This window comes from Lolium perenne, chromosome 7, assembly GCF_019359855.2.
Source record: "Lolium perenne isolate Kyuss_39 chromosome 7, Kyuss_2.0, whole genome shotgun sequence".
Taxonomy (NCBI): Eukaryota; Viridiplantae; Streptophyta; class Magnoliopsida; order Poales; family Poaceae; genus Lolium; species Lolium perenne.
The window spans coordinates 93,188,697-93,204,483 of record NC_067250.2 but is presented as its reverse complement, the minus strand read 5'-3'; the positions used below and the strand labels follow the sequence as shown (position 1 = coordinate 93,204,483).

Here is a 15,787-nt window from a genome sequence, read left to right as displayed (position 1 = left end):
TGTCTTTCTTGAAAATGATAAACTGAAAAACTCTTATCACATAAAAATATATACCGCATCTGAAGTGACTGACTACGTACTAGCCGAAATTGCAATAAATGAAGGCTCATATTAATTTACAACAGGCCATTGAAAGATTAATATCTCTTAACAATTAAAATTATAAACCAGAATTATACTTAACAATTTCAACTTTAAGCAAATAAAAAAGCGTCAGTTTAGGCATTTCAAGGTACCTAAGCACCAACAGACCAAAAATGTTACACAGTACCATAACATGAGATGGTAATTTTAAAACATAACAATGTTTTGTTCAGTGATACACTGCCACGGTGAATAAAGCGTTTGTGGCACACACATCTGAAACATATTCAAAAAAGATCCATTGCATTACTGTCCACCATTCCCCACCAATCCCCCACCAATCCCCGATCGATCGCATCATTGCGCACCTTTTCCCAATCAATCTTTACACTTCTGAGCAACCTTTTCCAATCATCCTCTGTATAGCTGCCTACCGTTCCCCACTCATCCTTTTTATTTCTGGGCACATGATCATCTTGGTTCACGTTGTTCTGACCGAGCATCAGGGCGAGTCCACACTGGAAGCAGTACCCCTTAGACGGCTCATCGCACCACAGAGCAACCCCAATGCTGGAACGTGGAGGCATGCCAGCGGGCATGTCCCTGCGGATTTTCCCTGTCGCCCTTCTCCCCAGTGCAGAAAGTATAGGGACACTCCGTGCACGCCATCATCCCAGCAGCTCCACTGCACGGGTCATGCTCGCAGGTAGGGGGCTTGTGGGCGGCCTTGAAATGACGTGCCATCTTATCCAGCTGCTCGCTGTCGCTGAATAAGTGCTGGCACGATCCGATGTCGTAGGTACTGTCGCCAGTTGTGGACTCCCCATCCTCTGGCGATGGCGGATGGCTCAACTCCGGCAGCGCCTCGACATAGCTGGATACCGTTCCCCGCTCATCCTTTTTATTTCTGGGCACCAGTGCATAATCATCTTCGTTCACCTTGTTCTGACCGAGCACCAGGGTGAGTCCACACTCGAAGCAGTAGCCCTTAGACGGCTCATCGCACCACAGAGCAACCCAATGCTGGTCATTGGAGGCATGCCAGGCGGCGTGTCCCTGCGGATTTTCCCTGTCGCCCTTCTCCCCAGTGCAGAAAGTAGAGGGACACTCCGTGCACGCCATAATCCCAGCAGCTCCACTGCACGGGTCATGGACACAGGTAGGGGGCTTGTGGGCGGCCTTGAGACCACGCGCGATCTCATCCAGCTCCTCGCTGTCGATGAATAAGTGCTCGCACGATCCGATGTCGTAGGTACTGTCGCCGGTTGTCGACTCCACTTCCTCTGTCAATGGAGGATGGCTAAACTCCCACAGCATCTCGGACGCAGCAGCAGCGTCCAGGTGCAGCGATTTGAGCAGGTTCTCGGTCTCCTCCTCCGCAGAGGAGGTCTTCCTCTTCTCCTGTCCCATCATGCCTGGAAACAAAGAAACAACAGAATGAGTCCTTCAATCCGTCCAAGAAACAAGCCAAACTAATTACGAAGAAATAGAAAGAACTATGCAGCCCTGGAAGAAACCAACCAAGAGAAACGACTAGAAGATGCCAACAGACAAAACCGAACATTCAGGTGAGCATCAGGCATTGGGGTAAGCCGAGAGAGGAAAACCGTTTCGTCCTGCCGCTCCCGCGAGCGCAGGGCGAAACCCTCGCCTCCCCCAACCTCCAGCCCCTCCTCCCCCCGTCCCTCCCTCGCCGCCACCAGAGGGCGCCGCCGGGCAAAGCCCCGGCGCGCCGGCGGCGGCGGGGCTCCTCTCTCCCCCGCGTGGCTGTGGTGGCGCGGGCTGGCGCGGTCGCCGGGGGCGCCGTGCTCGACGTCCCGCGCGGCGGCGCGGTGGCCTGACCACGGCGTGGTGAAGACACAACTCCGGCGGGGTGGCGGCGCGGCTCCTGGCTGGCTGGCGCGGCCCTGCGACGACGTGCCCGTAGCCATGGGTGGCGGCGGCGGGCCCATATCTGGGCCGGCGGGCCTAGGTCTGGGCCTCATCTGGGCTGCCTCGGGTGGGCGGCCCCGATGCGTCTGGCCGGCGAGCGGCGAGGGCGCTGGCTTCGTCTCCCCCGATGTCCTGCGGCGGGCATCGTGGTGGGTGCCTCGGTCCGGCGTCCCCGACTCCTCGGGATGTGAGGCGGCGGCGGCGGCTCGCGGCGTGGATCTACGGTTCATGTCGGTTCTGAGGTAGTAGCTGCTGGTCTTGGCTCCTGTTCACCTTCTCCCAACCTCCCGGACGAAAGTCCAAAATCTCGCCGATTGGGCGGCGGCGACGCGGCTGCGCCGCGCCGTGACCTTCTTGGAGGCGCCGCCTGGGGAGGTTTGGGTAGGGTGGCGGAGCTGAAGGTTGCAGCTTTGGGCAATGTCGGTCCTTGAGCAGCTGCGGTGATCTCTAGCCCGTATGCGTGTGTCGACGGCAGTCTGCCCCGTCCTCTGCAGGTGCTCCCGGCGGATTTCTCGTCGCTGGTGGATGTCCAAGTGCTCAGCAGTGTGGCCGGTATGGTGTGATCTTCGTCAAGGTAGTCTTCTCCAGGGTGGCGTCAGGTCCGGAGCCCAACACCTCTGCAGCTCTCGGGTGAGCTTCTCTCATGTTCGATGGTTCGACGCCTTCGAGCCAGGCGAGAGGGCAGGGACCCTCTTCGGCATGAGAACAGGTTGGTGCTTCTGGTGCTCGGAGTCCTGGCTGTTCTCCTCGGATTCAAGACTACAATTCTGCTCCGGGCAGTGCCTCGCCGTGCCTCCGGCTGGTGTCCTTGGTGTCGAACAACGGCGGTGCACCGCGCTCGCGCTTAGTGCAGTGTTGTAATTCGTTCTGTGTGTACCCTTGTATCTTTCTTGCCGTGGTGTGCGTGGTGTGGTGTCCTGTTGTAACTCCTGGCCGGTTGATGGCTTTGTTAATTCAAAGCTGGGCTTTCGAGCCTTCTGTTTAAAAAAAAAAAAAAGCATCAGGCATTAGCCACACCGAGAAGAAAACTCCACACGATGAAATCGAACAACAGCCAAGAAGTTCGCTGCCTAGGGCGGAAAGTAACCAAGATCGCGAAAATACCGGCTTACATGAGAAAACACCACCATCAAGAATTGGAGCGTAGCCAGGATTTGACATAGGGGGGCGAGGAAGACAACAGGAGCTTAACAACATAGATGATTTTTCGGGTAAAGTGAACAACATAGAAGATACTATAACATTATACCCCCTCCGTCTCCTGAAACATGTCTTTATTTTATCAAAATCTAGATATATCCACACACTAAATAATATCTAAATACATTCAAATTTAGAAAAAACTAAGACAAGTTTCATGAGACGGATGGGGTATATGATTTCTTAAATATAGCATCAATATAAAAAAAATGACATGAGAAAAATTGTTGGTGTCTTTCCCTTATATTTTTATTGGTGTGAGGGAGTCTTTTCCTTATATTTTTTCTTTTGAAACATTGAACTGTACTTTCAGTTCTTCTTTTCCTTCTGTCTTTCAACTCTATATTAGTATAGAAATCGACAAAAAATCTGTCCAATGTAACAAAAAGACTAATTGGTGGTATGCATGAATCGAATAGTGATACTGATACAAACCACACCTTATGCATGAACATACAGTAGTACGGCAGATTGCATTCCGCCTGACCGGTCGTGTTGCTGGTGCAGCGCCCGGAGCGGCTAGTACCGAGGAGGCGAGGCCGTATTCCAGTCTCATCTGCTGGCGTGGTGGCGTATAGAGGCGGCGACCAGCGGCAGGCAGCGGCGCCCTAACAGGTGGCGGCGGGACTTGCAATTCAATCAATCTACAATGTATCGCCGATCTATTGATTTCCCTATTGCAACCGTGGTAGATGCAGCGACTTTTGATCAAGAAAAATAAGGTAATACACACTCGTATAATGACATCTAGGGACGATCGGTTGCCAAAGCAAACGGAGAAGGCGAAAGAGGCGGAGGTTGCCAAAGCGGCGCCGCGGATTCGATTCGTGAACCGAGAGGGGAACCCACCGCCGGGCGATCAAGGTTCAAGCAACCGAGCGACCCGCGGGGCGGGATCGCGATGCGAAGGGGACGAGACATACCGGGAGGCGGCGAGGGAGAGAGGGCTCGGAGCAGCAGCTAGCGGCGTTGGCGACGAGGCTGAGGAGGGGGTGGTGGAGGGATGGGGGAGGCGGTTTCGCTGGCCGGGGAAGGGAGGCGGCGGCCGGGTTTGGGCTGTTGTGCGAGGAAATATTGGTTGCAACGACTCCTATTATTTCCTCGGGAAGCCCCTATTTGACGCTCCCAGCTTCGCCTCGCCAGACGACGCCTGAAGCGGCCCGCCCGGTGGGCCGGCCCAGTTGATCGGTGGCTACTTGCTTTCCTATTTATTCTTTTGTTTTACAATTACTTGTTTTCCTAAACAAAAATTACATTACTTGCTTTCCTATTTGTTCGTCTAGAGTAATACTGTAACACCGAAAAATGTACACGAACCTGCCTGCGAAAAATCTAAAAGAAAAAAGCTACGTTTGCTAAGGTTTGGCTGCACGCTGTGTGACACGTAGTTGCTTTTGGTGTGTATAAATTTCTAGGAAGTGGTTTCACTTCTTCTGGCAGGCGGGGGAGGTGACCGGAGCGGAGGTTGGGTGAGGTGGAGGCGCGCGTCCAACAGCATCCCGACAGGAGCTTCACGAGCATGGAGTAGGTGGGTGTGTGCTCGACCGGGCCCTCCTGTGCCCCTTGTCGACATGTCCGGACGGGTACCGCCATTGGCAGTCGAGGTGGTTCCCTCCCGCATGCCCACTACCTTGTTGATCCTCAATTTCGAGATCCTCCTTGGTCCCGTTGGCCTCGGTTCGTTGGCCGGGTAAGGCGGCACAATGGTCGGTCTAAAGCCGTGGTGGCACACGTTTGTGGGCGGTGAGTTTAGTGGAGCACAATGGAGCCAAGGTTGCAAGGGTCAAGAGAAATCTATGTCGGGCTGGCAGACACCGACGCGGTGACGCCCGTGGCCCGTGGGTGCCAACCTTCCTTCCTGAAGGGTGTTGGGTGAAGCCCTCCTCCCTTGTCCATGTGCGTACCGTGGGATACCCTAGGACCACTCCGGGTAGCAGCGTCGTCGTCCCATTCCTTCTTGAAGGTGTTGCTTGGTACATGACGTTTCAGAGTGCTACGAGCGCGGTGGGAATTCTCCGGAGGGCGCATCGGCTGCGGACACCTTCGTTTTCGTCGATCAGAGCTTTTCGGCTTTCTTTCTTTCTCTTTTCTTTCTTTTATGTTTTCCATGATCGTGCTGATGCTCCAGAGTTGTACTATGTGGTTGCTATATTAATATAGCAGGACGAAAACGTATTTCGAGGAGGAGTGCTTTAGGCCGTCCGCAAGATATGTTTTGGGATTGCGATTCTTTCTCAACAATTATTCAATATAGCATGATGTTTTGGCACATGGGAGCGTATGCTCCCTTTATTTTGAAATACATGTTAGACACCTTTTAAAATGTCAAAAAATTTGAAAAAAAAAATCCGCACGTACATCTTCATGTGCTACGCGCTCATAAAGTCGTTTCATGAAAAATCGATATGTCATGTGACGTGTGTAAAAAAGACAAAATTCGGTGCTGAAACAAAGACTTGTCACAAGATAAATCTTCTTTTATTCGCTTAGACTACAAAAAATATCATTTTTTCGTGAAACTTGATGAATACACATATATTATGGAGATGTACATGTAAATTTTTTATCAAAATTTTTTAACACTTGGAAAAATGATTTTATGGTAGAGGGATCATACGCACCGGGAGCCGAATTGAGTTTCTGTCATAGTGTTTCTTTCCTTTTCGAATCTCATTGTTCCAATCTGACCAAATGCGAGAAACGATAGTGCCTTAGAATATTAGTACATAAAACACATTATTGTAGTAGGCATGTACGAGTGTCTGCTTTCCGGCTGTGCATAACCGAACTGGAATCGAAAACCGAACCGAAAAAAACCTAACCGAAACCAAATTTCAGTTTTTATGGTTTTATGGTTAGGTTTCAGTTAGTAAAATATCAAACCGAAAGAACTTCAGTTAATTCGGTTTTTAACCGAAAAACCGCGGTTAAACCGAAAGAAACCGAACGCACAGAGCAACATGAAATATATGGCCATAAAAGTTTCTTTTTAATCCAAAATTCGCGTCAACTTTGATTAGTTTGGTTATTACCGAAACCTAACCGAAGTTTTATGGTTATTACCGAAACCGAATCGTATTTTTATACGTAACCGTATTAACCGAAGTATTGAAACCGTATTTACCGTATAACCAAATAAACCGAACCGAATAAACCATATTAACCGAATGCGCAGCCGGAGTCTGCTTAGTTTAGCGTACCACAATTCTACTTTCAGATACACATGGAGTACACCTAGGAGTTGCGGAAGTATAGTGCCACAGCTCCAAGCGTGATGCGCACACAAGTCGATCGAAGCATCCTTCCGTTGACGGTGCACGCACTTTCAAGCCAATTAAAAGGAAAACGTCAAGAGATGGCACCAAGATTGCGGTCAACGTAGCTTGTGAGGCATCGACCAAACGGAAGCGTGGAAGCACGGATGTGAAATGCAAAGAATCGTTTGTCAGAGTGGTGGTGGGGAGTCGGGCAAAGTTTGGGTGAACTCAACCCCCGACGCACACAAATCCCAGACGGCGACGTCCGGAGAAGGAGGAGAAAACAAATCAAACCGTAGGCGTCGCCGTCGTCAGCTCAGCTCTAGTTCCGACTGCACATAACCGAACCGAAACTGAAAACCGAACCGAAAAAAACCTAACTGTAACCAAAAATTCAGTTTTTTCAGTTTTTCAGTTAGGTTTAAGTTAGCAAAAGTGCTAACCGTATGAATCTCGGTTATTTCGGTTTATAACCGAAAAACTGCAGTTTTACCGAAACTAACCGAAGCTCCCAGCCCAGCCCAGCTCCAGTTTTCGAAAGGCCCAGCCTAGCCCAACTAAGTGAGAACTCATCGTCAACGAACAGACGAGCACGCACAGGGCCCCTGTTCGAGTCGTCTCGCTCGCACCGGGGCGGCGCCGACCGCGAACCCTAGCTAGGCGCTGGTGGCGGGCCGGCCGCCTCTCACGTCTCTGGCAGTCCGGCAGTCCGACGACGCGCTCAATCCCCTCCACAGCTCCACTCCACGGTGACCTCCAGCCCCTGATCGGAATGTCACGGGCGAGTCCCCTGCACAGGTATGGTTCCCTTGCCGATTTACCTTGCTGGCTATATTTAGCTAGCTCGTTAGAGCTAGAGACCACACAAGCAAAACTAGGCTGGATTCATCTCGCGAAATAATTTAGCTAGCTCGACAGGGCAAGCATTTTGCGGCAGCTCTAGAACCAAACTGGCACCCTTCTTTCCCCAACGTAGTTGTGTTAATATTTGATACAATTGTAGTCAGTACTCAGTACTTCAATAGGCATATCCTGTAAAGCTATTCTTTACACAAAATAAATTCTGAATCTGTTAACCTTTTTTTTTACTGCAGCCATGGCACACTTTGATGTTGTTACTGATTGGAAAAGGAGAGTCCATTCAATTTTAGTTTATGTCATAGTTGTTTCAGAATTTCACTTCACGTGTGTGTGAACTACTGAATTGTAAGTCTGTGATGGCGTGATGGCATGTCGTTCCTGAGGTGTGAAATGTTCTATCTTGGCATGTTGCTATTGGCCAACTATATGTATGTTTGGTGTTGTACATCTCCCGCTAATCTGTTATGTACTTATATCATCTCTTCATTCTGTGACTTCACAGAATATATTGTCCTGTGATTTTGTGACTATACATCTGCTTTGTTGGCTGTCATTTAAAAGGTTCATGCCAAAAATTACACTTGACCGCCTACAGTTTGGTTAGTTTGGGTATTACTGAAAATTGATTGATTGTTGAAAAAATCATGTAAAAAGTTGTCCGTTATTCAAAAATTCGCGTCAACTTTGGTTAGTTTGGTTATTACCGAAACCTAACCGAACTTTATTGGTTATTACCGAAACCGAACCGTATCCTCGTACAAAACCGTATTTACCGAAGTATTGAAACCGTCTTTACCGAATGACCGTATTTACCGAACCGAACTAACCGAATTAACCGAATGCACAGCCGGAGCTCTAGTACCGCGACCTTTGTTTTGCCGCAAGTCATGGTTTTGCAACACGCAAAACGTAAATTCACGCGTTTCATACGACGCCCGCCGCGTCCCCGCCGGGGAGGAGCCTGTGCTTTGGCGTGACCACGGCCGGCGGTGGGTGAGTGGGCGAATCGGCACGGCGTCTCGGGCACACGGCAGGGCAGGGAAGGTGAGCACACGGCGCGAGTGGCCGGTCCACTCCACGGGTGACGGGCCTGTTTGGCTGTTTTTAAGTCGCGCAGCCGCCCCACGCCGCACGCGGGCTGCCCCCAAACCGAGACCCAGATCCCGCGCCGCGCCGCGCCGGTACTACCTGCCGACGCCCCCCTCCCCGATACGGATCCCCTCTCCCCGTTCGGCCGATCCGATGGCTGCCCGCGCCTCCACCCTCCTCCTCCTCCTCGCCCTCGCCGTCTCCGCCGCCGGGGACCAGGTCAGCGCTCCTCCCTTCTCTGTTTCTTCGGCCGTCAAGTTCACCTGTAACTCCGGGCGCGTGCTTGCTCCTTTCCTCTCTCTCTCCAGGGCGCGGACGATGGCGCCGCCGGCAACGCCACCGTCCGCCTCGACCGCCGCACCAAGGTAAGAGCTCACGCCCTCTTCCCTAATACTACCCCGATTTTTTTTCTGGTTGCTCGTCTCACACCGAGGCATCTCCCCGCCTATGTACCGCTGCTTCCCAGATGTTCGTGCACACGGCGCGGGACGCCAACGACGGCGCGGCGTGGGCGGAGCAGGACGCGGAGCTGGGCCTCTTCGACGCATTCTTCGCCAGCCTATCCATGATCCTCGTCAGCGAGGTCAGCTCAATAATTCATTCTCGGATCCACATACTCGCTCCCTCCCTCCCTCCCGCTGTGGATCCCCTTTCCTGCCCGTACTGTTTTACGCGCTTACTTACTTACTCTATGCCTTGCTGGCTGGCTCAAGATTGGCGACGAGACGTTCATCATCGCGGCGCTCATGGCGATGCGCCACCCCAAGTCCATCGTGCTCTCCGGCGCCCTCTCGGCGCTGGTCGTCATGACGGTACGTGGACCTCCCAGCTTCTGTTGCTAGTACTAGCTTCGTTGCCAAACAATTGTAGTATCACGCTTTTGTAGTCTTGACTAAACCTGCCTGTGTCTCTGCTGTTTTAGGTGCTGTCGACGGGGCTTGGCAGGATCGTCCCCAACTTGATATCCAGGAAGCACACAAACAGCGCCGCAACTGGTACGACAACTAATCTCAATCTGATTGATAGCTTGCTGTCCATTGCATCCTCATCTGCGGTGTTCATTGAAAGAACGACCATTGATTTCCCTAACAAAAATACGAGCTGTACAAATGCCCTTAATGCCGTAATTGTAGGTATCCCACACTCCACATGTTGAGTTATTTCTCCGTGGATCCAAGACAGCCTCTATATTAGGATAGATAAGTTGCATTACGAACAAACCTCGAATTTCTTTCAACCTTAATCACGGGTAATTGGTACAGGTGCTCAACTTTTGTAGATCAACCACCAATTTTGTCCAAGGAATGCCCATGACCCTCCTTTATTGATATGTTAGAGTTCAGACTACACCTGGTATAGACAAGTGTATATGGAATTACCACTGTATGCTACGAAACAGAGCAAAGCAGCAGACATGAAACAAGGAGTTACCACTCCAAGCTCCAATCATTCAAAACCTCAGAAAATGATTTCCCTAGCACAACCATTTTACTTTAGCTTGCTAATCTACCCCTTCCACAATGGTTGCAGTAAACCACAGTGCCTTGAAACACCTGGTGTAAAACTAGTGGGACACCTTGAAGTTTTAAGGAGAGTCAACCACACCAGTTTTACAAAAGTTGAGCAAACCGTGATTGAAAAGCCGGTACTACTGAGCTTCCAGGGTTTTGTCATGCCATACGATATTGTTGGTTAGGCATATACTCCCTCCGTTCTCTTTTAATTGACTCAGATTTAGTACAACTTTGTACTAAATTTGAGTCAATTAAAAAAGAACGGAGGGAGTATATAGATATACTTTTAATCTAAAGTATGTATTGTGTGAAATATGTTCATTTTATCTCACTTGCACACAATTAATTCACCACTTTGTCTAATATCTGACATCCTCCATTTGTATTTGTGCTTCAGTCCTCTATATGTTCTTTGGACTACGGTTGCTTTACATTGCTTGGAGGTCAGATTCCACGGCATCACAAGAAATAGAAGAAGTATGTACCTTTTCTTACACCACTCTTTAGTCTTTACCTCTAGAGCTGTTTTTGTTTGTTTACCATGTGGAATGCAAATAATATGGGATTCTTTTGGATTGCAATTCAATTTCTCGACATACTGAATTAGACTGCTGAAGAATAAACACCAATTCTGGTAGATAAACACTTCCTTTTGTGCCAACAGCCGTTTCAGTATCATTTGGAGATGCATACTATGTATTGGTGTTGGCTCTAACCTAATTTTTTTTAATTGGTTGGTGTGGTAATTTAATCAGCTTATAATAGTTTAATTGCTTGATATACAGGTACAGGAAAAGCTGGAAGCGGGTCAAGGGAAATCCACATTTAGACGCATCTTTTCAAGGTTCTGTACTCCTATTTTCCTGGAGGTACATTTCCCATTCTATTCTCATCTGCAATTTATATTTTCCCTGATAACTGTGTTCTAACGTCTGACTTGAGATGGAATTATATAGGATCGAGAAAGTATATTTCTGTTCACACCAATAGTTAATATATACTGTTCAATAAAATATATACTGTGCAATAGTATGAGTGATATGCGCTTGATGTATGCCTTATTTTCTATTATCCAGTCATTTGTGTTGACCTTCCTGGCTGAGTGGGGTGATCGGAGTCAGATAGCCACAATAGCGGTATGGCTTATTTCCCTTCCAGAACCTACTTCTCGACCTGTCCATGTTCAATCATATCCATTTTAACTTGAGCATGTTTCAAAATGCAGCTGGCTACGCACAAGAATGCTGTAGGTGTGGCCGTAGGAGCAACGTTGGGGCACACCATCTGCACATCATTCGCAGTGGTGGGCGGCAGCATGCTGGCGTCGAGGATATCTCAGGGCACAGTAGCCACCATTGGAGGCCTTCTCTTCTTAGGCTTCTCAGTATCATCATACTTCTATCCACCATTGTAACCGCACCCTGTGCATCCTGTAGCAGTTCTTTCATTTGTTCGTACACTCCCTAACCCACGTCTCATCCTATTTATACCAGCATATGATGCTTGGCATACAGATTTTTGTTGTACCACCTATACACTGATATATGTCGAGTAGGGTATGTTCCTGCTAATATATACAACTTGTCACCAATTCAAGAAAGGGATATCCTGAGGAACCTGACAGCATCTCTTCAATAGCAATCTGTATAACTGGCTGTTCACCACTGTATAACATTGGTGTTACATCTAACTAAACTCTTAACCAACTAGCAATAATGGCTGGCCGACGGGCGAGCTAGTAGTTAAACCACCAGCGCCACCGGCCGATGATCTTGCCGACGTACGGATTGTCATGCTTCTTGTAGTGGCACATGGAGGGGAACACGCCCATGATGTGATTGCAATCTCTAAGCAGCACGTCCCCGACGAGCTTCTTCTCCCGCTTCTGCCATGGCGCCTCCTTGGTGGCGTGCCTCCCAGTGACGAGGAACATGTGGCCGTCCTGGAACAGGTACCGGCACCCGCCGGCGTCGACTCGGCAGAACCGCGCGTAGGGAGCGCTGCTGTTGAAGACGACCACATCCTGGAGGAAGTTGCCCATGTACCCCCACTTGCAGAGGATGGCGTAGTTGTTCGTCTGCGGCTGGAAGAAGGCGTGCTGCGGCTTGTAGGGGTCCAGGATGAAGTAGTGGAAGTACTCCCAGTTGCCCGAGTACGCGGCGCGGCAGCTCAGGATCATCTGCCCGCCGGTCATCGTGCTCAGCAACCCCACCGTGTGGTTCTGCTCAGGCGACGCCACCGCCACCTTGGGCTCCTGCGCGTGCGGCGACAGCATGCCCACGAAGATCACGATGGACGGGATGGCCACGAACACGAACGGAATTGAGATGATCGTCAGTCGCCGGAACAGGTCCTTCTTCTTGTCCTCCATCAATCTCTGGAACTAGCTAACTTAGGTTTCTTCTTCTCCTCCTCCTCTCTTCAGGATTGGTAATTCCTCTGAAGGAATGTGTGGTTGATGAGGCGCTGCAGAATTTAGCAACTGCCCTGCACAACAACGTGCAAACGTGATGTAATGGTCGATGCTCGTGGAGTGGTGCTTATATTTAGACTTCAGAAGAAGTGGGAGCCTATTATTAGGCCATGCATCATATGCTTTTGGCAAAACAAAACAAAAAAGTTAGCTCCCTCCAAGTGAACATGGCATGATGGAATCCGAATTCAAAGAAAACAATGTCAAGTTCAATCTTGCATTGGAAGATAGCTAATGCCGAAGGACCTCGATTACATCTTGGAACGGTAAACTGCAGTGTGTTCTAAAATTGTTCTTCTTTTAAAACGGAGACAAAAGCTTTGCTCCAATCTATTACTAATTAAGAAAAAGATAATTACCCAGTTAATTAACGAAAATGGGAGATAGCTATACCGAACAACATTGATTACATCTTCCAAGCTTGCACGGATGGAGATATGACCGAGATATGCAAACAAGCAATTCATGGACATTGATGCAATTAGCTTGAAGCATGCAATCTGCAACACATACCTGCAAATCGGATTTGGCCGGAACGGAACACACACACAGGGGGAGCTCCGCTTGGTTTGTATGTCTTGCGGCGGAGGACGGGGATAGGCTCACCGGCTCGGGGGAAGAAATTGGGGAATGGAGGACGGGGATTGGCTCACAGGCTCGATGGCTTCGTTGCTGGCGCTGTTTTGAAGGAGAGGACGGAATGGAAGCGTGCATGGAAAAGAAATGGTGGTTATATAGGCTGTTCTCTTTTTCCGAAGACAACAGACGGGGCCGTTGCACTATGAAGAATTTTCTTTTCTTTTTAGATAACTCAATATGAAGAAAACCTATTTCACTGTTTGGCTGTATAGGGCGTCTCTCTGTTCTGGATATTCATCTTATTTTTCCTATACGAAGCGGTGTTCGATATAGTGTTACATGCTAATTATGATATCCAGCAGAAAATTTGAACATAACCGTAGACGATATATTGTACTCCTACTATGCTTACTGGTTGAATGCCCGTGAGTTGCTATGTATATGTAAGTACGCATGTCATGTATCATAACTTCATGAGGTTATACTATTTAAAACCCTTTTTCGAACACGAATTAAATAGTATAATTTCTATAGCACGAACCCATGTTTTTATATGTCAAAGTGATGATCAAAGTTTAACCTCAAAATGTGTACACGCGACATAAAAACGGCAGAGTGAGTACTTCGTGTTTTTTGGTTTGAAATTTGAGTTTTAGCGGGATGAAAACATGTAGAGATTACTAGAACAATCCGCATAGACTATAAGCATCGTTGCTGAAGATCTAATCTTATTGTAGTCAACTCTTTGAACTTTATCGTAAACAATCTTTTGACAAGTTGAGCTTCTTCAAGGATATTATATCCAAGTCTATTAATTTTATAGATCTATTTACTTTCAAAAAGTATTTATTCCTTCAAAAGGTTTACCAAGATCCAAGCTTGATTTTAGATACTATCTTGAATTTCATGGCTCTTAGCCATTTTAACGGAGTCAGGGCCCATCGTAGCTTCTTTATATGTAGTTGGTTTATCATTGTTCAAAATCAATCCTTTATCCGAAAATTATTTATTTGACCACAAAGTAACCATACCTACAAAGTTCAATAGGTATTTCGATCTCCATGACTATAACACTTTGTAGACATGTGAGCCATGATCGTCGTGGCCGCTTCCAGAACCATTTCCGATGTTGCGCTACTATGATCATCATGCTCAGATTCATCAACCTTATCAAGTTTCATTGTTCTCCCACTCAAATACTTCGCTAGAAACAATTTCTTGGAAATAAGCAAGTAACATCGACAAACACTTTTTTCTTTAACTTCATTGTGGAAAAATTTCCAATTTATTCTCTGGGACAACCAACAAAGACATTCATCCGATTTTGGTTGTAAACTCATTCACTTATGCTATGCATACCAAAATTTAAGAATGGACTTTTAGAGTTTATACCCATGCCATAACTCATATGGTGTCATTTCAACGGATTATGATGGCGCTCTTTTTAGTGTAAAAGTGGTAGTCTCTAAAGCATAATCCACAAAATATAATGGCATTATTTTATTTTATCTCATCATTAATCCAACAAAGTTTGGATACGTCTTTCGAATACTCCATCATAACTATGGTGTTCCAAGAAACGTGAGTTGTGGAACAATTCGTAACTCTCTTAGATGTTTGCTAAAACACGTAATTCAAATATCTCTACCATGCTCCAATCATATATAATTGATTTTTCTATTACGATGATTTTCATTTTATGCTGAAATTTATTTGAATTTATTCAAATGTTTCAAACTTCTTCCTCATCGAATAAATATATCCATATATACACACACTTAATTCATTGTCTGAAGTTTTCATGAAGTAGAAGAATCGTCCACACACAATTATGCCCAATGAACCACAAACATCATCATGTATGTTTCCACTAAGTTAGTTACCCGTTCAACTCTTGGCCTATGAACGGTATTTTAGTCATTTTCTTTAGAAAAGATTTGCAAGTGTCAAACGATTCAAAAATCAAATGACTCCAAAAATCCATTTGCATGAAGTTTCTTCATGTGCGTTCCTTTCTAACATAACCTAAATAGCGGTTCCACAAATAAGTGAAATTCAAATCATTTGCCTTATGGCATTTTAGCGTCAGTGTTATGCATGTGTGTTTCACCATTAAGGTTTATAATAACTTATCCATCGTACATAGAGTACGGTCTTAATCATGTACGATCTTAATTTGAATGACTCATTGTTTCCATTTGACCAGAGTAAAATAACAATTATTAAGTTCTTTATTATAAATTTGAAGGGCTAGGTGGAATGCCAACGATAAACATAATAACACTTAATTTTGTTATAGACGTGCATTATTACCATATTCCTTGTAACTCACTTAGGTCATTGTATTCTTGTATTGCGTTGTGTTGTATGACATCTTATACCAACCAATATGGTACAAATACCCAAGAATTTCATTGTGCGACCAATCAAAGAATACATTCATAAAATGTATATCATCTATATACACTTGAGCTAGATTTTTTAGTCTTTTCTTTCTTTCTGCCAAAATATTTTTGTAGTTTCTCTTTCGACTTTCCTCATATTTCAGAAAACACTTCAACATCAATAACTTCTATGCTTGTTTGTTCAAATACCAATAACCTTGAGGTTCACACTTTGAAGTTGATTATCACATGACAAGTGTTCCGAATTTCACTATTAGTAACCTTTTTAATGTGATGAACAATTTTACTCATAATTTTATCCATCAAACCATGACAACTTCATGATGAAGCTACTATTGATTTCATGGATATGCGAATAACGTTAGTGCCCAACTAGTTGAAGGATTGAGACGT

At 46.9% G+C, this 15,787-nt stretch overlaps 3 protein-coding genes and 1 long non-coding RNA gene across 7 annotated transcripts; 2 read left to right on the top strand and 2 right to left on the bottom strand.

Moving 5' to 3' along the window:
- Positions 1 to 256: 256 nt before the first annotated feature.
- Positions 257 to 4,598, bottom strand: LOC127316641 (uncharacterized). 3 transcript variants are annotated; one of them, XM_051347087.2, is made up of 2 exons: positions 4,140 to 4,482; positions 257 to 1,499 (listed from the first exon to the last, which is right to left on the bottom strand). In XM_051347087.2, the coding sequence occupies exon 2, from the start codon at positions 1,495 to 1,497 to the stop codon at positions 628 to 630; it is 870 nt and encodes a 289-aa protein (XP_051203047.1). In that variant the 5' UTR covers positions 1,498 to 1,499; positions 4,140 to 4,482; the 3' UTR covers positions 257 to 627. The 3 variants fall into 3 exon arrangements, 2 of the variants coding, with proteins under 2 accessions (XP_051203047.1, XP_051203046.1); XM_051347086.2 differs by lacking the exon at positions 4,140 to 4,482 and adding an exon at positions 1,606 to 2,181; XR_007860550.2 differs by lacking the exon at positions 257 to 1,499 and adding an exon at positions 2,857 to 2,993 and having other exon boundaries at positions 4,140 to 4,598.
- A 2,460-nt stretch (positions 4,599 to 7,058) lies between these two features.
- LOC127316644 (uncharacterized) lies at positions 7,059 to 7,868 on the top strand. The gene is made up of 2 exons (XR_007860551.1): positions 7,059 to 7,271; positions 7,568 to 7,868. It is a non-coding gene; the product is annotated as an uncharacterized lncRNA (long non-coding RNA).
- Positions 7,869 to 8,409: 541 nt separating this feature from the next.
- On the top strand, positions 8,410 to 11,537 carry LOC127316642 (GDT1-like protein 4). Its single transcript, XM_051347088.2, has 9 exons — positions 8,410 to 8,642; positions 8,732 to 8,788; positions 8,890 to 9,006; positions 9,137 to 9,235; positions 9,346 to 9,418; positions 10,335 to 10,414; positions 10,723 to 10,806; positions 11,014 to 11,073; positions 11,163 to 11,537. The coding sequence occupies exons 1-9, from the start codon at positions 8,577 to 8,579 to the stop codon at positions 11,349 to 11,351; spliced, it is 825 nt and encodes a 274-aa protein (XP_051203048.1). The 5' UTR covers positions 8,410 to 8,576; the 3' UTR covers positions 11,352 to 11,537.
- Positions 11,538 to 11,550: 13 nt separating this feature from the next.
- LOC127316643 (uncharacterized) lies at positions 11,551 to 13,304 on the bottom strand. 2 transcript variants are annotated; one of them, XM_051347089.2, is made up of 2 exons: positions 12,924 to 13,304; positions 11,551 to 12,424 (listed from the first exon to the last, which is right to left on the bottom strand). In XM_051347089.2, exon 2 carries the CDS (start codon positions 12,306 to 12,308, stop codon positions 11,673 to 11,675), a length of 636 nt encoding a protein of 211 aa, XP_051203049.1. In that variant the 5' UTR covers positions 12,309 to 12,424; positions 12,924 to 13,304; the 3' UTR covers positions 11,551 to 11,672. The 2 variants fall into 2 exon arrangements, with proteins under 2 accessions (XP_051203049.1, XP_051203050.1); XM_051347090.2 differs by having other exon boundaries at positions 11,551 to 12,419.
- Positions 13,305 to 15,787: the final 2,483 nt, after the last annotated feature.